The sequence below is a fragment of the Sceloporus undulatus genome, chromosome 3, assembly GCF_019175285.1.
Source record: "Sceloporus undulatus isolate JIND9_A2432 ecotype Alabama chromosome 3, SceUnd_v1.1, whole genome shotgun sequence".
Classification (NCBI taxonomy): Eukaryota; Metazoa; Chordata; class Lepidosauria; order Squamata; family Phrynosomatidae; genus Sceloporus; species Sceloporus undulatus.
The window spans coordinates 180229974-180250819 of record NC_056524.1 but is presented as its reverse complement, the minus strand read 5'-3'; the positions used below and the strand labels follow the sequence as shown (position 1 = coordinate 180250819).

The following is a 20846-nucleotide window of genomic DNA, read 5'->3' as shown; positions in this document are numbered from 1 at the left end:
CATAATGAACCCTGTAAGCTTAAGAACTGGGACTGCAAAATGCCACTTGACCTTTCTTGACAGGGGCTGTGCAGACTGCTCCTTTTACAGCCAGATCAGGGCCGTGGCAACTATACACTGTGGCTCCAATCTGGCCTTTGCAGGTCGCAAAAAGTGGCTCTTTTTTGCACCCTGTAAAGGGCGTGAAAACCATGGTGCTGCAGCTTTACAGCACTCCTTTGGCACTGTGTCATGCTGATGCAGCGCCACAGGAGCACCATGACGTGTGATATGGTGTGCAGCATCATGCTGCCCTGGGGGCAAAGCCAGGGTGTGTATCATATGGATGCTACACCCCGACTCTGCCCCCAACCCAGCCTTTATTGCTAGTGTGTACAGCCCCTTAACTATCACTATTGCTTTGGCTTCACACTGTAGAAATGCCAAGGTGTTTAAATTCTTTTTAAAAAATGTTTTAAGGTTTATGGAAAGAGCACAGACATGCCTACAGGTGTTTATAATGGTAAGAAATATGGTACATTGTATTAAAAAACCTGGTTAAATGCAATATATCGTTACTTAGAACAACAATCACTTCATATACATTAATTGGTAATGATATCACAATACTACCAAAAAGCTTGTGAATGAAGTTTATTCAGGGTTGTATGGTATGGAATGTAATACAATACAAGTAAGACATTTTCAAGTTGATTAAGCACTAATTGCACAGGAGGCTAGAATCTCACTCAAGTCAACACAATCAAAACCATTATGTTATTCTGCCTTCAGAAAAGGATATGTCATGCAAAATTAAAAACATTCTAACCAACCTCATGGTACCATTTAAAATGCTACCAATACCACAATAATTTACATCACATTAAATAATCATTCACAAAGAATGAAATATTTTCTGTAACCAAACAAAGTTCTTAATGCTTAAATCAAAGTTACCAGATTTTGCATGGACGCCTGTTCCAGCATTTGGCTAAGCTAGCAAGTGGAAAACATGCAGTGAAAGAGTACCATACAAATAATAATAATAAAAAAAAACCACTCTTGTATTCAACAGTATTTTCTGTATTTCTTGCAGTAGTGATCACATAAAGTGATATTTAATACATTTTGGTCATGATTTTATAACTATCCATGCACTGACACCATGGGCAACCCAATGATTTAAGACTCAAGTCTCAAGTCACTATAGAGACCAGAGAGTCCAAGAAGTCTTGACAAACTTTCTAAAACCAGTGTGATATAGATCCATAATTAAATTATACCATGATCACATTCCTATACACTGAAGAACCCCAGTCAAAATGTATAACTAAAATCTGGATTAATAAAGTTGTTTTTGATTTCTATTTACAGTCTCTCAAATAGTTGGGTTAGCCTAGGAGGAACTCGATAAGGAAAGCAGGTTATCACAAGGGTGTCCGAAGAAATTGTCAGTGCCTTGAAGAACTGTGATTACTTCATTTATTGCCCTTTGCTTTCACAGACTTTAATGGTAAGTAGAAAAGGTCTCATAGAAAGCTAGGAAACAAAATGTGTAGCCAACAAAAAAGTGGAAAAGTGCAATCCTAACAGACTTCACTCACAAAGCCCTGCATGCAAAAGCAGGTTCAGACCTGATCTCATATCATCTCTATGCTCAGCTTTGTATTGTTAGATAGAGAACAGGTAGGGATGTATGTGCATGTATGCGTGCATGCACACACACACACATACTTGCCTTCATATTAAATATGTGCCCAAATAGTTTAGCTGCATGTATACATACCATCAGTTTACTTAACCCTGCTTCCAGTAAATATTTTAAACTGTGCTAGGTTTGTTCAAAAACTGGAATGTTCTGCTTGGTTTCTCAAGAATGTGTATGATGTATAAACAATCTACTGGATAATATTTTTTCCTCCACTCAACTCTGCTTACTTAGTTAAAAAAAATCTAGTGTATTCTTATCCTTCCCAACTGATATGAATCATATTGGATTTTCCAGATTATTGCATGCGGTGAAATGCAGATGGGTAATGTAAAGTCTAAAATGAAGATTCACATAGGTTCTGAAACATTTATATTACAAAAACAAGGTAAATAAATACCAGGCTAGTAGAAAAGCTCTTATTTACAGTTTTACAAATGCAACTGTACTTTGTGTAAATGCAATATTTTAAAGAACACAGTATTAGTAAAATGAGTTCCTTATAGCAACAGTTGTTAAATTTCACTGGTATAGCATATAGAAAACATAGTTCAAGTTAATATGTGTTTTATAATTTAGTACAGACAAACCCAGTGTCACCTGGAATGAGATCTGTTAAAGTGCTGAAAAAGGAAGTTTCAGAATTTGTTTTTTGTTTTTTTAGAAAACTTACTATACATTTATTAAAGCTTTATCAAGTTAAAATGTTAGATTTTATTCACATTTTTCTACCACAATGCCTGTGGGGGATAAGATACAATTTTTCAGCAATCTGAGTACTCTTCACTTTGATCTCTGCAGAACATCTGGGGTTCAAGCTTCTGTGGCAGCTTCAGGCTTTACAATCTGGTAGGTAATCAAATATTCTGGGTAGGCCTGAAAGATAAATTAGATTATTTATTTTCAGGCATTCCTAAAAAGACATCAATGCATAAAATGAAAAATTATTTGTTCTGGTAAGAGATAAAAAATAGCTAAAGGAATAATGTATCACTTTGAGAAAAAAATTCCTTCACAGTCTTAGGCCTATATCTACCCAAACTTAGATAAAACCCCACTGAACAACCAGGTTGATTTCTGAGTAGATGTGTAGCAGGGTGTTGTAAATACTTATTTTCATTGTTTAACAAATATATTAGTTGGGAGTTATGAGGTGCAATTCCAGTTATGCTAAAGTTGCACAGTAAAACCAAAAACACACTACCTGCTCTCCTCTGTAGATGACATATTCTGCTAAAGCCAGTCCATTTACACTAGGTCGCCCTGTAACTGAATGGTGTCCTGGAGGAGAATGAGCCATTTTCATCGCACTGAACTGCAGAAAAGACTTGCCCAATGTAACACGGCAAAACAGCAACTGCCTACATTAAATAAAATAAATTCTCTTTAAAATAATACTTTTAAATAGTTTGATATGACAAATATAGAAATGTATAGTGATCCCTTGGTATCTGCTGGGGTTTGGATCTAAGACTCCCTGTGGATACCAAAATCCACGGATGCTCACGTCCCATTATATTCAGTGGGATAGTAAAATGGTGTCTCTTATATAAAATGATCAAGTTTTGCTTTCTGGAATTTTTTTTTTAAAAAAACCAAACATGTCCAAGCTGTGGATGGTTGAATCCATGGATACAGAGGGCCGACTATTAATATATGTGTGAAGAGGAAAAAAAACCTATTGCTTTATAGGCAAATAAAGTTTAAGAAAAGTTATATTCAATTCAGTATTTTCCATAATTCTCCTAATTCTGTTTCATTCAATACCACAAATGTTTTTGGGTTGTTCCTCACTTCCACCTCTTTAAAGAACTCTAATAATGCGAAAAAAAAGTGATATAAATATATTATAAAAGAACACTATGTAGTGAAGACTTCTCTTAATTTTTTATTGACAGAGATAGCGAATAGGATCTTCCATCTGTGTCAGCAGAGGCCATAAAGTACAACAGGACATTGCATTGCCAAAGATTCACTGCAGACCTCTGGGCTCACAAAAAAGAATCTCATGAGAAATTATTGTTCGAAGAGCAGCATATACCTTCAATGTATATAAAGAGCAATAAACATAAAGTACTTTCTACCAATTTTAGTACACTTCATATAATTATGTGAACTTACCTATGACAGACATAACAAGACCGGTCTTTGTGAACTGGGCAACCAGTGCCACCTCCAATACCATATACATATTGGTTGCTTTTGGAAGAATTTTCAGCAAAATAAATACCAGCTCCAAACATCCCACCTATGTAAGCATGTCTTTCATCAAAACCTTTATGAATAATTGCATTGACAAAAGGGGAACCTGCAAGTAAATTAAAACAGAAAATACTGATTTCTAATTTTACATATCATAGGAGTATGATGTTTTATTTATCATAGAGTTTTTGACATATATAAGTTGCCAGCCACAGATGCTGGCGAAATGTCAGAAAGAAACTCTGCTAGAACATGGTCATATAGCCCAAAAAACCCACAAAAAAACTATGTGTAAGTTGCTCACTATATTAGGCCCTTTATAATTATGCTTGTTAGGAAACTATGTGCTTCACACAGACTCCTTATATATCTAAAACTAGAGAAAGGTATAGGGCTTAAGCCCCCAGCTCAGTGTCCTGGCATCACCAAATGAGCTGGGAAAGACCAAGAGCTTGAAAAAACTGCTGCACATCTCTGTAGGTAATACTGAGCTACATGAACTGACATACTTTAGAGCAGCTTCCTGTGTTTCTAGTAAGGGCCATTAAAGTAGTGGTCCAGATATTATGCAGCTGATAAAATCTGCTAGTGCCGTTTCAAAGCGTGCCTTGCTCATGTGTTACAGCTCTCCTCCTTTCTTGCCAATTAACACTGAATATGTAGCTTCATATGCCCCTTCTGTCAGCTCCAGCAGGATATTTTTTTGCAGGGGTTTGGGGTGGCAGCCTACATACGTTTATATATCTATGTATAAACTGGTTTATTGAAAAGCTATAGAGGTTCACAAATGTGATTCATATAGGACTGCATGGGGAGCTTTTACTATATCCGTGAGAAAACTCTCAAACATTGTTCTGTTTATATAGTGGGTATCATTCTTATTAACAGTACAGTACAAAAGTTATTTGACCTGGCAAGCAAGGTAACTGGCTATTTCTTGAAAAACTCCTTTCAGAAAATCCTAATGTCAACTGTATTGTATGAACGATAAACTTTCATGATCAGCTGCTGCCATGCAGTAAGTTATGACTTTATTTATTCTAGTTATTTGGAACTGAACTGTAAGTTATTTCAAAACTGAGAATAGAAGGTTCAGAAAAGATTTAAAAACATCAACTTGTAATGAGAAAAAAATATATACCATGGAACAGCATCCTCTCATTAGCATGATTATGATTCTCTTCAGATACTTCTTTCCTTCTATGAGTATATCTTTCCCAGAGCTTTTTGTTACACACTTTTTGTATCTAGGAAGGAAGAAAAGCCAGAATTCAGTCTCCTTAATACAGACAACCTTAACACAGGCAACCACTACATTATACTCCACCTGTATGATAATCAGCTCTCCCATTATCTGAGCAACACAGCTGTCCCCTCCAGGTAAACAAAGGGTTAATGATGTATTGGGTTAAGTTACATTTATTGGGGTCAGCCTTAAGGAGGAGTAAGAGAGGACACAATAGACAAATGCCAAATGAGATGACCACTTTGGGGGAAGTGCTGAGATGCTTCTGAGTAGGAGGCTATAAAAACCTCAAGATGTTACAAGGCACAAAGACAGACTTTGGAACAAAGGTGTCTGCCACATCTAGAGGACATTCTGGTCATATGTTGGACCATGGCAGGTCTAGACTCCCAGCCTTCACTATGCACATGCAACTCACAGGACACCAGTATCATGACTAGGATAGAAATGTTTAGCTAGATGTGTTAGGGTAATAATGTTTCTTTTTAACCTTAACTATTAAGTAATGTCTGAAGGGAGGTGCCTTAATGTGTAAGATATCCTTTAGCTATGGAGACTGCTTAGAATAAAATTTGCTATGTACACTGCTTTCCTTAAGATCACTTCTTCCCACACACTTTTTCACATGCCTGCTGGGATGTGCACACACTTGTATAGGATCCTCATCTCCTGGAGGAGTGGGGAGGGAAAGTCTCTGCAGAGTCAGAGGTGGAAAAATTGCAAATTAAAGCTCAGTAATTTTCCATTGAATTACTGGTTAAAGGGGGGGGGCAGGGGGTTAAAATCAGTGAGTGGTGGCAGGTAAAGGGCTCAAGAGCAGGAGGGGGATCCCTTTACAACATGATGGCTATATTTTCTACAACACTTTAGTCTGCTGTTCAGAATACTTAATAATGACTACCATAACACAATCACCACAAAACTTTTATTTCACTGGAAACATTTTTAAAATGGAAAGCACAGTGCTTGTAATTATATTAAGCTTACTGGTAATTTAATTCCATTGAATTTAAATGTGCCATATTAATTTTTACTCAGTCCATTGAAAAATGTCAAGTGAAGATTAAGATCTGCATCCTATTATTCACTTACAATATATAGCAGTGGTGGTGAACCTATAGCATGTGTGCCTTCTCTGGCACACGAAGCCATTTTGGAGGGTACTCAAAGAGACAGGAGGGCAGGGGAAGAGGAGGAACCTCTCGGGCCTACAGCTGTCACCGGGGAAGTCCCGCCCGACAAGATCCCATCCCAACCCCCCGAAAGTTCCGCCCCTGGCGCTGGGTAACATGTGGTGCCAGAATGCCTTTGAGTTTGGGCACTCAGTCCCTAAAAGGTTTGCCATTATTGGTATATACACTCGACTCAACAGTTGATTCAGTTGTCTGCACTAGTTTTGGGATTACCAACAAGATTTGGGCAGATGCATCCCAAGTCCAAACAATTTTTCTTTAAAAAACCTGACAATTATTTATGACACACATTAACCATCCCTGTGACCAGATTACTACTTAATTGTCACTGTGGAAGATAATGTAGTGCCATCAGAGTCAGATCATCCTCTAAACCTCACTGCACCTATTCTGCATTATCCTTCAAATCTTTTCAAAATCATTAAATGTGCTATTCCTTCTGAGCTAAAGGAATTCTTCTTACTAACACAAACATGTGTAACTGACTTTTGAGGAACACTGCAGTTTTCCATTTCCATGCCATACTCTGTAACACGTAACAAGACATACACAACAGAAAGCAGAATGACTGTTCCAAATGCACACAGTAACATTCTTGTTTCTAAAATTCTTTTAAAACATACAAGTGAAATTCACAAGAGCTGGAGAGGAACTGTGATTGGTGTCTACAAACTGTTTAAGGCAGGGCTGGGCAACTGTGGAAGGTTGGGGGCCACATTAGCACCATTTAGGAGACTCTGGAGGGGTGGGCCTCGTTCACAAAAAAGAAAACAAACTAACAAACAAAACAAAAAACAAAAAGAAAAAACATGTTTCCTCTCTAGGAAGTGTAGGAAGCATTTTCACTATGTTTTCAGTCTCCTTCCAACCACTTCAGCCTACTTTTTTACACTACCTGTGTCTAAAGGGCCTCTCCTTGGTTTAAATTGACGAAGGAGGACTCAAAAACATGCCAAAATGCCCCCCCCCCCAAGAATACTTGGGGAATTCGGGAACAAAAAAGTCTGAGCTTTTTTTTAACTCCTAGGATGAACAAAAACAGGCTGGGGCACACATTTTACCCACCCCAAGCCAAGGGAAAAGCAACTCAGAGTGTAAACAATGAATGTTAGGTGAGATCCCTATATTATTACCTTTAAGATATTGTATCTGTTGAAAACCCCACCAGCATGTCCACCATCTCTGTGTTCTCGTACAGTACTCTGCATCTAAAGATTAAGTGAAAAGACATGAATTATCTTAAATGAAGGCATTAGATTCTATTCTGCAGACTAAAAAACTCCTTTATATGTTAGGGCAATCTTGAGGAAAGTGTTTCTAAACATTAGAAGTTGAATTCTTAAAAACCCCATCACATTGCCTCCTTTAAAGCAAGTACTAAGTGGCTTTTCATTGAATTTCATCTATAATAAATACACAGCAGCAATGTCAGTTTTTATTTCAAATGGATTATCTGGAAAAGTAATAAGAACTGCTTATCCTGCCCTATTCCAAGAGATAATGGCCCACATTTGGGCAATAGCAATAGCAATAGCAAGTATATTTCTATACCGCTTATCAGTGAACTTAAGCACTCCCTAAGTGGTTTACAAAGTGTAAGCTAATTGCCTCCAACAATCTGGGTACTCATTTTAGCCACCTTGGAAGGATGCAATGCATGGGTTTTGTGCACTGACCTGCATCCCATCTACTCCATCTTTTTCACACATGGGGAAACAAGACACAAAATAAGCAGCTGTCTATCATTATACCCAAGTAGAAAAATCATAGTTAATGGCTTCCAACCAAGATATAAAAACATGGTTAAAAACCTGCTACCAAATCCTTGCTTGTTTGGAAGCCATTAAACATAGTTTCCAGGTTCGTTTCTAAGGAGAAACTATGATTAATTGCTTCTTCTTGGTTATTTACTTGTTTGTGTGAAGGGTAGAGCAATGTGGAATCCAAGTGGTTATGTATGCAGAATTTCCTGTCCTAAATATGGCTACTGTCTTTTCAACTGAACAAAGAAAAGAACAAACCAAAATATTCAAAAGGGATATGAATCAACCATGGGGGTGGGTAAATCTTCAGTTTATTAAACAAACTCAAGTAATACTAATAGCAATAGATATAAATAAAAATAACGGAACAAGTTTTTCAATGTGAAATATATGAATTAAAAGATATACCTCTTCTTCTACAGACTGAAATTCTTTATCATCCAGAGAGAGATCTATAAGTATTGTTCCACTACCTGAAGTATTCAGAGTTAAATAGGTGTTAAGACCTATGAGAAAATGCAACATAGGAAATTTAGCTAAAATTTAGAAATATATAACTCAATGTTCAAAAATCACAACAGTAGAAGATGAGCTAAGAAAATAGCAGTATCAAAAGAAGTACGGTCTTTTAGGTCTCAAAATACTTCATGAGTTTGCAACTACATAACAAATAATTTGGCACATAAATCTTGCCAAGAGCTAGCAAGGTAAACAAAACAGACATAATTAAAGTTTGGAAATACTGAAATATGTAAAAATGTAAAATATTTAGTAACAACTAAATATTAATATTTTTAGCTATGACAACATACCTTGCTGTCCTGAAATTAGTCTTTCTACTCCCTTCATTATTTTGTGTCTATGTCCATAAGCATTAATTCCAATTTCCTTTAATTCTTTGTGCCCCATCTCAACAAGTATGTCTAAAGTGATCTAAAAAGAAGAAGAAGAAGAAGAAGAAGTACATTTTTACATAAAAACCACAGCATTGTATACATGGAAAAACCACAGCATTGTATACATGGAAAACATTGCTTCCAACTTAATGCTATGCTAACAGCAAAAATCATAGTCAGCTTCAAGTACTTTGGAAACTGGACTGTCAGCTAGGATGGTCAGATGGTATTTAGCCTAATGACTTTCTGGGATGAGCTAAGGTCATCACAACTAATCTTTTGAACATATTATCCTTGCCTTCTTTGACACTAAAGGGTCAAGCAGACTGGCAGCTCTGGTTGCTTCCCGTTTGGCATGGGATAGTGGCAACCAGACACCACAGTCCCGAGTTCAGGTGCTGCTGCAGTCCCAAACAGGCTGCCAGCAAGGAACCCGTTTTTGTGCTCCTTTTGCTGGCAGCCATGGCACAGCCCGATCCAAGACACATGTCATCTGAATGACATGCCTCCAGACTGGCCCAAAGCTGGAGCTTTTGGCCTGTGTGTTTTGGGCACAAAAGAATCTAAACCCATCTTTTAAAATGCTCTCTTCCAACAGGCAGAAAACTAATTATTTCAAGGGGAAAATCTGATATTCTACCTAAATAAATTATATTTTGGAATTCTGTAAAGTTTGGAATTCATTATAGAATGAAATCAGAGAAAAATGCTGCAGTGTGCTCATCTATATCTTAACTTAAGTGTATGGGTCTCAGAACTTAATACATGCCCTAAGAATCTTGGTATAAATCTTCTCCCAAAATAAACAAACAATTCATGAACTTGAATTTGCTTTAAAATATTTAAATATTTAAATAATTTTATTGGTTTCCAGGTCAAGATAGCTACTTACCTGCTCTCTCTCAAATATGTCAATGAGATGGTCAAGTCCAAGATTTCTCACAAACTGATGTATGCTAAAATCTACACCTGGGACTGAACAGAAAAAATTGTTAGATATTAACAGAGAAAGTTTAAATTTGCAGACTCAAGATGAAATGACTTTCAGTCAAACATTCTACTATGGATATCTTCAGTAATACCTGGTACATACAGTCTTTATTTTTAAAATGAGTTTAAAATACAAGCTACTCTTATATTCTATATAACTGAATTTATATAGAACTAACTGTACTTGGCCATGCATTGCTGTGGCTCAGTCTGGTTAAATGGGAAAAAAAGAAAAGGGAAAGTGCACGTTTGTGCAATATTTAATTTCACAATGCTTGTGGGTTTCAATGCTGTGAAACATCTCTTCTCCAGCCATGAGAGGGAGGGGGGACCCAGCGCTCTCCTCCCGTCTCCTGCCCAATTTCCACAAGGTCCAGCTGCAGGAACTCAGCCCCCCTTAGAATTTGTTTAATTATTTAATTTTTCTCAGTCTGTAAGGAATGTTTGTTATTTTCTTTCTACATGGTTTTGTTAATTGCTATGTATTTGCTTTGTTAATTTTTTTGCTGCTGTTGAATTGCTATATATTTTTGTTTTTGTTATTACTGCTATTGTTAATTGTTATCCTATTTTATTGCTATTGTTTAATATATTGCTATGTTACAACTGTCTTTTTTATTTCATGTTTTATTGTTACTGCTTTGTATTATCCCCTCTGTTGTAAGCTGCCCAGATTCCCAGTGATTGGGCTGCATATAAATAAATCTTATTATTATTATACAATAATTTTTGTTGTTCGATTGTCTGTGTAGATATATTGTTTGATTTGCCAACTCTAGAACATATAACATAAAATGCGCAGCTGTGTGTGTCCCCCATTCTCCTGGCGGCTTCTGCATAAGCTGGAAGCCGCCTATAATGAGCCCGTGTATAGCGCGGGCTCACTGTATCTGTCCCTAAGGTTATTCCACGTTAAAGCTGTTGTGGACAGACCACAGATCAAAACAGCACTGCTTGATGTTTTGGGGCTGCTTCTGCACTGCAGAAATGCAAACATCTAGTAGTGTCTCCAGTGGACATGTGACAAGGCAAGAGAAACAAATGTATGAAATAATTCAGAAGATATTTAAGACAAAAATTTCTTTTAAATCAGAACTGCTTCTACTGGGACTGCTGGACAACCAGACAAAACATCAATACAATTATTAAATATGCCCATAGCAGCAAGATGCCCAGATGTGGAAAAACAGTGATTCCAGCAAATGAAGGCTGAAGATTAAAGCTGTTTGAGATGGCAGAAATGGACAAAATGTCTACGTTGTTAAGGGGGGGGGATCAATAGATAACTTTTTGAAAGACTAGAAGTCTTTTTTACAATTTCTAAGAGAAAATGGAAAGAACATCTATGGGTTTTAAAAATTAGGTTAATGTTATAAATGAAGAGTTGGAAGGTTTGTTAATCAAATGGCTCCGGTGGTAATTTATCTTAAATTAACAATTATACCTCTGACAAGAAAGCAGGAAGTCAGGTTTTAGTCTATGTTTAGTTGAGTAGTTTGTTTTCATAGTAACTTTTACAGTTTGTGTTTTTGTTCTGCAAATTTTATTTTCTGCCTTTTTGTATTGTTTGCAGATGTTTTTAATAAAAAAAGTTACAGTCAGCCTTCCATATCCATAGATTCTTTATCCATGGATTCAAACATCCATGGCATGGAGATGTTTTTAAAAATATATACATTCTAAAAAACAAACCTTTTGCCACTTTAAATAAAGGACACCATTTTAATAGGCCACTGTATTTAGCGGGTCTTGAGCATCCATGGATTTTGGTATCCACGGGGGGGGGGGGGGGGGGTGTTCTGGAACTAAACCCCAGTGGATACCAAGGGCCCACTGTACTCAAAAATAGTTGGCCCCATTGCTCACTTACAATTACAGCATTCATGTATGTCCCATTGATCCCACAGACCTACTCTAGCTAGCATTAACACAGAGATTTCATTCTTAGATTGCATATACATGTATACAGAGTCCTTGATTTGTTAAATGACTAAGCCAATCTAATAGAAGAAGCAAGTCTCACCTTCTTTTTTCTCCAAACCAGTGGCCCCCTCAGCACCATTTCCACTAACAACTGAGAGTTCAGAAAAGCTACCAGATAAATTATCAAGGCTACTGGCAGCTGACAGATTAGAGGGACTGGATGGAATAGATGAAAGTGAATCAGCTGAAGACCCTGTATTCTGAGACACATTAATAACCTGAGGCTTGTAACAAGATGGCAAGGCAGAAAGTGGCATGGCAGCTGTCAATAATGCACTAACATCATCTGCCTGAAATGAAAAAAAATCAGTACATTATTAAAACATTCACAAAAGCAGTCAAATGAATTACAGCTTCTTCATATATGAACACAAGTAATGCTTTTAATTTAATTATTTCCTTTATGAACATAAGTAATGCTTTTAATTTAAAATTCTAATTTGAAATTCAAATATTTTACTATTGACAGAGTATCTGCAAATAAATTACTGCCTTGATCCAGAAGCTGTACATGGGAATTTTGATGAGAAAGCTGGCACACAGTGCTTCAAGTCTTGGCTTTGAGAGTTGAAGGTCCAAGTTAAAAAATTTTTTGCCTGATATACAATTTTGGCCAATCCTCACTGGCAGCAAAGCCAATTTCACAACCTTGTTGCAGTTGTAAAATGACAACATGTATTCTACAAATCCTATACCCATCTATCTCAGATTATGCTGCACTGAACTAAATGAGACATGGGGGCTGAGCAGACAACCCAGGATAGCATGGGCCAAGCCTGCGCTATCCTGACCTGGGTTATTACCTGGATTGGTCTCCATGCTGGCATGGGTACAGGTAGGTGATTATATGTCCACCCACCACTGCATCATGGACCCGCTACCGCCATGTGCACTTTAATAATAAATAAATAATAAAATCTTTATTTATATCCCGCCCTTCCAAAAAGATCAGGGCGGCTTACAATATGCAACAAGTGCAACAGATACAGGTTAAAAACATAGAACAACAATAAAACACAATCTAAAAACAATAACAAAGGCCCCGTTAGCCCATCCTCATGGCCACGGAAGAGGAGGGAGGCCCACAGGATATTTAATCGGGGAATGCCTGCTTGAATAGGAAGGTTTTGAGTTCCTTCCTAAATTGGGCCAGGGTGGTGGATGAGCGGAGCTCTGTGGGCAGCGTGTTCCAAAGGGCTGGGGCAGCTGTGGAAAAGGCCCTTCTAGAAGTAGAAGCTAACCTAGCCCCAGGCACCTTCAGCAGTTGCTGCCCAGATGTTCTGAGGGTGCGAGGCGGATTGTACGGGGAGAGGCGGTCCTTTAGGAATCCTGGACCCAAGCCATTTAGGGCTTTATAGGTAATAACCAACGCCTTATATTGAGCTCGGAAGCGAATGGGCAGCCAGTGGAGATCTTTAAGCACAGGTGTTATGTGGCTGGTCCTGGATACGCCAGTGACCAGCCGGGCTGCCATATTCTGTACCATTTGAAGCTTCCGAGTTTGGTATAAGGGTTGCCCCATGTAGAGTACATTGCAGAAGTCCAATCTCGAAGTTACCAGAGCATGTACAACAGTTTCTAGGTCCCTCCGCTCCAGGTATGGGCGCAGCTGGCGAATCAGCCGAAGCTGGTAACAAGTGCTCTTGACCGTCGCATTCACCTGAGCAGTCAGGTGGAGCGACGAGTCAAGAAGCACCCCCAGACTGCGCACGGAGTCCTTCACAGGGAGCGTGACCCCGTTCAGGACAGGTGGAACCACCGCCATTCCTGGACCGGGGGAACCTATCACTAGTACCTCCGTTTTCTCTGGATTTAGTTTGAGTCGGTTTTTCCTCATCCAGCCCATTACTGACTCCAGACAGGCCACGAGAGGAGAGACGCCATCCCCAGTCACTGCATCAGTCGGAGACATAGAGAAAATGATTTGGGTGTCATCAGCGTACTGATAACCCCGCGCCCCATGTCTCCGGATGATCTCTCCCAGCGGTTTCATGTAAATGTTAAATAGCATGGGAGACAGAATGGCTCCTTGAGGGACCCCAGTTTTAAGGGCCCGCTCGCTGGAGCACACGTCTCCCAGCTGCACCATCTGGGACCTCCCAGAGAGGTAGGAACGGAACCACTGGAGCGCAGTGCCCCCAATTCCCACCTCAGCCAGGCGCCCCAGAAGGATACCATGGTCTATGGTATCGAAAGCCGCTGAGATGTCCAAGAGCACCAACAGGGACACGCTTCCCCTGTCGACGCTCAGACGGAGATCATCGACCAAGGCGACCATGGCCGTCTCAACCCCGTGACCCGCCCGGAAGCCAGTTTGAAATGGGTCCAGATAATCAGTTTCATCCAAGACCGTCTGAAGCTGGATCGCAACCGCCCTCTCGATCACCTTCCCCAAGAATGGAAGCAGCGAAACAGGCCGATAATTATTATGTACCAGGGGGTCGAGGGAGGGCTTCTTTAGGATCGGTTTTACAATGGCCAATTTTAGATCCGATGGAAATCGCCCATCCCTCAAGGAGGTGTTAATTATCCGGTGTAACAGGGACGTTACTACCGGTCCCCCCTGGGCCGCTAACCAAGAGGGGCAGGGATCAAGAGAGCAGGTTGTTTTCTGAACACTTCCGAGGATCTTGTCCACATCCTCGGTACTCACCAACTCAAACTGATCCAGTATAACATAGTCCGCGGAGGCTCTGGACACTTCTACCCTAGGTTCTGCCATAATGTCGGCGTTCAGACCTTCGCTTATACGAGAAGTTTTATCCACGAAAAAGTCATTAAACAAGTCACAGCAGGCCTTAGAAGGTTCAAGGATCTGGTTCAGGGCAGGAGGGAGCTGAGTTAGCTCCCTGACCACCCTGAACAACTCTGCCGGACACGACTCTGCGGACGCAATACGAGCACCATAGAACGAATTCTTTGTTGCTCGTATTGCCTCTCCGTAGTCCTTTAACAGTCGGTCTAGGAGAGTCTTGTCGTCTAAGCAAAGGTGTTTCCGCCAACGGTACTCTAGCCGTCGCAGAGCCCGCTTCCTCGCCCGGAGATCTTCCGTATACCAGGGCTTACGGTTGGAAGCGGGCCTGAGAGGACGCTTGGGAGCGATTCTGTGTATAGCCCCAGAAAGACCGGTATTCCAAATACCGGTAAGGGCGTCAACAGAGTCGCCGTCATCTCCAACCGTGAGCCCCTCTAAGGCTTCCTGGAACCTCTCAGGTTCCATCAGCCTTCGAGGGTGGACCATCCTAACTGGTCCACCACCCCCGGGGGGGGATCTGGGTAGAAGCCTTGATTTTCACCTCTACCAGGAAATGATCCGTCCATGACAAGGGGGAAATATTAGCAATTTCCACCCACGGATTTTCCGCCTCCGAACAGAAGACCAAATCGAGCGTATTACCCACGCAATGCGTAGGACCCTGTATCAGCTGGGACAGGCCCATGGCCGCCATGGTCTCCATGAATTCCCGAGCCGCACCGGATGGAATGTAGCTGGCCGTGAGGGAGATGTTGAAATCGCCCAGGACAAGAAGCCTGGGCGTCTCCAACATCAGCTCAGCGACCAGCTGTGTCAGCTCGTTAAGGGAGTCCGCTAATGCACGGGGTGGCCGATACACCAACAGAATCCCCAGACTGTCCCTAGCCTTTAGGGTCAGGTAAATACACTCGATATAGGAGGTCTGTCGGATGTGGTTCCTGGTGAGGGACACGGTGTTCCTATGTACCAAGGCCACCCCCCCCCCCCCCCCCCCCCCCCCCCCCCCCCCCCCCCCCCCCCCCCCCCCCCTCCCCCCCCCCCCCCCCCCCCCCCCCCCCCCCCCCCCCCCCCCCACCCCCCCCCCCCCCCCCCCCCCCCCCCCCCCCCCCCCCCCGCGTGAGTTGGCTTTTTTTATATTTGGAGTATTGGATTTGGAATACAAATAGCACTGTGTCACTGGATTTGCAAGGCTGGAGAGCGGCCAAAAGCTGTGAGGCTGAGCGAGAGATATGAGGATATCTGAAATGGCGGCAGCCAAGTTGAGTACTAGGTGCGAACTCACACCTCCAGCCATTTCAGAGTCTCTGGTTTCTCTGTAGTCTCACAAGGAAAACTGTCCAGCACTTTAAAAAGTTCAGGGATTTTGGAGGCATTTAGATTTGGATTTACAGATTTTTGGATAAGGGATATTCAACTGCATTGTAAAAAGAATACCTTTCCCACATTCTGTGTCCACCAATATATCTAGGGATAAATATCAGGGCGGTTCTTCCCCACCACATAATAAGCCAAGCTTCTGAGAATGACCAGCTCACAACCTAAACTGCTATTATAAAATGGTTACAGACTAGGTTATTACAAATCCTATCAAAATGCTTTTTAAAACAGTTTAGGCAAGGGGAAGGTCAACGGCCACACAACACTCTTGAATGTGTCTCCAGAAGGTCAGCCTACCTACCGCTGAGCACTGGGGGGGAAAAACTCACCGGATGTAATTTACTAGACACGTTGACAGTTATGCAACGTGATACTTGGTTTTTTTAGATATGATTTCGGATATTTCACGTCACGTCTCCCATGCCTTTTCTATTTAAAACAGGCTGATCAATCAATTTTGGCCCTATTGCTTCGTCCAGGTCTTTTTTTTAATGCAATCTGTCATATTTGTGGGAACCCTTCCACTTTTACATCTTGACATCTCTATCACTGGGCTGGTGTTACATGTTCAGGCTTCATTTTTGAAAATGGTCCTTTGCTAGGATGATCTCGAGATTTTTTTGGAGAGTGAGCAAGTTTAAAAATGTTTTTCCCTATATTGGTTTTAATGTTCACATACATTTATACATTATATAGCAGTGCATGCATGCATGTAATTCATGCTAAACACATGTGCCCCCATGTGCACACACTCATGTATTGTGTCTCATCTGCCAAGATCCGGGTTTCATAATAAAGCCACACCAATCATGAAATGCTCTTTGCCAAAGGGAAGGGGCTCAGGCATTGGTCCATCCTTAACTATAACGACACAGGAACTATTCTCAGTGGAAGGTAAAGGGTTCATTGGTTCCTAACAGTTAGCCCTCTGCCACTGTAGAATTGAATTAAATCATTCCCAGGTCCAACATAATTGAGTAGAACCCCAGTGGTACTTGCATAAGTTTTTAATAGACAGTAGACAAGAGAAGAATCTCTTTCTATACTATCCATTAATGATATGTTTAATACCACAAAATAAATTTATGAGAAAAGGCAAAAAAAAAGTTGCATATTGGCAGTAATTGTCCTCCCCCCCCTTGCTATGGCTTATCAGCGGACTTACATATCATACATTCCTCTAATACATTAAAGTCTGTGTATATGGAACCAACTGTCAAGAATTTCCAGAAAACGTCTCAGAATCTAAGTTGGGGACTTCAGCCTCAATTGCTTATCCCTTATTGGTAAGGCCCAGAGTTGTTAGGGGTTGAAATGCTCCCTCATGGCTGCTCTCAAGTAACTCTTAAGTGACCCTCACAAACAAGCCAACGCTATTTCTCCCCTGACCTGGCAGGGAGGGATATAAAACTGGGGTTAGATTTGACCATTGTCTGGGTCTCTTGATTCAGATTCTTGGCCTTCTTGGCTTGCAACCAATGATGGCTATTTACTGCTGGGTCCACCTTAGGTAAACCGTGTCCTTCTTCCTGTCTCCAACTATGTTGCTAGAATGAGGGGAACTATAGACTTATCAATCAGGGTTCATTCTCACCTTTACCCCGCGTTTGTTATAAAACTGCCGTCTCCTGAAATTCTGGTTATTAATTATATTCCATATGACCACAAGATGAACTCTGTCGGTTGCCGCATTATGAGCCAAGCGATGAAGAACTGTACCACACACCTATACTCAGCAAATATTGTTCCTCGCCAGATAGACTAGGGCAGTCGCAGATGAGATTATCATGGTCCCAACTAATGCGGAGGTTGCAATATTTGCCCAATCTGATCAGTCTCCTCTCACTCAGTTGCTTGCCCCGAGATCGGAATTAAGTCACCTAGACAAGTGGTCCCTCATCCAGTGTGTCATCCAAATAATTACAATCTTGCCACGGCTTAAGTTTTGCCCTTATAAAACCCTCAGAATTCTCCATCCAGGTCGCTTTTGGAGGTCATATTTACCCCACGTCAGTTTGACCTTTGAGTTAGATCCAGCATCTCATTCAACTAACGCTGTGAACAGGTCCCATCCCCACTTGGGGCCCATCGGATTCCCATAGACAGGCCTCGTCTTTGGTTAACATAGTTGCTGCCTATATTCTTCACTGCCTAAATCCTGTATTCCGAGCCGCCTGCATGGTACAAATGTGTCATGTGTGTTGTTAGTAAACTGCTATGTGATTTTCCCTCTTAATAAAATTATAAGCATAATTGAAGAAGCCTGTCTCTGCTCCATTTGAGAAATCCTCAGGTCTTCTTTGGATAAACATCAGAAGGGACTCCCTACCAGGGTGTGTCACCAGCCCATCTGCCAATATTGAGGGCTAAATTATAAATTCCCCCTAAACAGACCCTGTAGGCTACAAAGATAACTTCTATCGCAGAGTGGAGCTGTCGAACCCTATGGTATTTATCATTCAGCATGCAGCATGCCCCAGTGCCCACGAACACTGAGTATAAAACAGGATAACACTACGCATTGGACACCTGGTACGGCTGTCTAAGCAAAACTTGGTAATTTTAATTTTATCTATTCCTTCTTTTAATGTTAGTATCTTACGCAATGTACGTAACTGGGCAGGATTTGAATTTACTCCTAATTTTACGAATTTGTCAGCCGCGTGTATATACAGCGCTATTATAGAAATAAGTGTTGTAATAATAAAATAATAATCATATAATAATAATTCAATATAATAAATTAAAACTACCTTCATTGTTGCAAACGAAACATTCTAAAATAGGACAGTAGATATCAATAAGAAACGTTTCCGGTGCTGAGTACAAGAGTGTAAAAGGATGAATTCTTATGCAATGTAGAAGTTGGCAGCCGTGAGTGCCAGCCAAACTACGGTGGATGCCCTTATGAGAGCGGACGTATTGGTTGTAGATGAGAGAGAGAGAGGGAGGAGGGAGGAGAGAGACGAGCAGGGATGAGCGAGAAACAATTGTCAAATAAACACGTAAACACTAAGCTTGAGAAGGGAGTTATGGGTCAGGCGTAGAAAGACGTGATATATTTGTGCAGAAATATTAAAGGTTGAAGCTTATAGTGACACGATCGCCATAGAAAAAAGTAATGAAGTTCAGGAAGTAACTCGATTCATAACATCAACTAATAACGGAAACAAGCATTGATGCATTCTATACTTTAACCGGAACTTAATATTAATGTAAGCATGCACAAGAAAGCAACGAAAATATAAAACATCCTGAACAGATAAGTCGGGCACAGTGTTGAGGGAAAAGGGTTTGTTTAGGAATGCAATAACGGAGGGACGGTAAAGGGCTAACTGTTAAGTACATTCAGGTGGGCTGTATTTAGGGGGTATGGGAAGGATATTCCTACTGTTCAATGGCGTCAAGCAAAAAAGTTTCCACAATGCTTTGATGATAACTCCCTGCTGAGAGAAATGTGAGAAAAACAGAGAAGAAATCAATGTGCAATAGTGAACGGATTAATGGATGGGAGTATATATGTTTATTTATTTGTGTGCTGCCTGTGTGTGTGTTGAGGTCACCAAAAACATCGGGGTGGTTGTCATTTTGGCATTGGTGCAAACATGTTTCCGCACAGTGAATTTTGCAAGGAGGGGAATCTCCCCCCCCCCCAAAATTATTTTAGTATAGAATAATTATCTGTGGGAAAAAAAATCAAAGTGAAAATTCCTGTCAAAACAGACAGAAAGCTCTGTTTTTTCTTGGACTGACATAGCAGGGACAGAACGACTTGTGCGTGATATGTAGTGAGTATTGACATAGGTTCAATTTATGGTGACCTCAACTGAATTCCATGAGGGTTTTGTTCTTAGGGAATGAACTACTAAGTAGGTTTTTTTTCCAGTTACTTGCCTTTGCTGAATATAGCACTATAGAACATGGTATTCATCGGTGGCTTACCATAAACGAGGCTGCCCGATAGCGTTCCAAGTTTTCAGAGGGGATCTGGTGTCACGTTTAGGCATATGTTAGGCATGGGCTTGTTAGGTAGAAGAGTGAACTAAAGTCTGATGCATTGTCTGCAGCATAGCCGTTGACACATGAGATGTATGAGGCTGCTGAATTTTACAGGGAACATTGTCCTGATGATCTTTCTGTGGTGAACTGTTCAACAATTAGAGCCATGGGAGAATCGAGCCTTGCTTCTTCCCTGCAAACCCATCTACTAGTATTTCATAGACTATGTAACAGGTGTGCTGTTTTTTTAATGGACATCTGTTGAGGATGCATCTACGCTAGACATGAACTCAGGCGGGTACATACACCCAATTGTCCATATTCATACGTACCCTGGTAGGAAGGGAGGTCGCTTCCGCACCCCCTAACCCTAGTCCGCCAGAATGTACCGATGCGTGCTCAGTCATACGGGCGGCCGCATTTCAGTATGGATGATCGATCCAGACGTGTCGCGGGCCCACCTCTTATGCGCGAATGCGCCGCGGCGCTCGTGAGTCAACGGCTGCCGCAAAGAAGCCCAAATGGAGCTTTTGCTGCGGGGCGCGCGCCCGGGGGCTGCTGTCTCTCCCTCACGGAGCTAATGGCGTGGGGGACCGCCTTCAAAGCGGGCAATCCCGCCTCCGGAATGTATGATAGAAGGGCACTCCCAGATGGGTCCTACTCAGAAGTTAAAAATTACATTGAGGGATTACATTCCTAGTTTTGCCATGGGACAAGACATATGTTTGTTGCCTATGGACAGTACAGTTCTAGAG

The 20846-nt window shown here is 41.0% G+C and overlaps 1 protein-coding gene across 4 annotated transcripts in view; it reads right to left on the bottom strand.

Moving 5' to 3' along the window:
- Positions 1-616: 616 nt before the first annotated feature.
- Positions 617-20846, bottom strand: part of TNKS2 (tankyrase 2) — a 54041-nt gene continuing 33811 nt past the window's right edge. For all 4 annotated transcript variants that reach the window (XM_042457694.1, XM_042457695.1, XM_042457696.1 and 1 more), the window contains 9 exons: positions 12001-12250; positions 9880-9962; positions 8904-9024; positions 8500-8597; positions 7462-7536; positions 5031-5136; positions 3809-3995; positions 2892-3048; positions 617-2563 (listed from right to left, as the gene is read on the bottom strand). In XM_042457694.1, the coding sequence (XP_042313628.1) occupies positions 2501-2563; positions 2892-3048; positions 3809-3995; positions 5031-5136; positions 7462-7536; positions 8500-8597; positions 8904-9024; positions 9880-9962; positions 12001-12250 (1140 nt within the window). In that variant the 3' untranslated portion in view covers positions 617-2500. The remainder of the gene's footprint in view (positions 2564-2891; positions 3049-3808; positions 3996-5030; positions 5137-7461; positions 7537-8499; positions 8598-8903; positions 9025-9879; positions 9963-12000; positions 12251-20846) is intronic.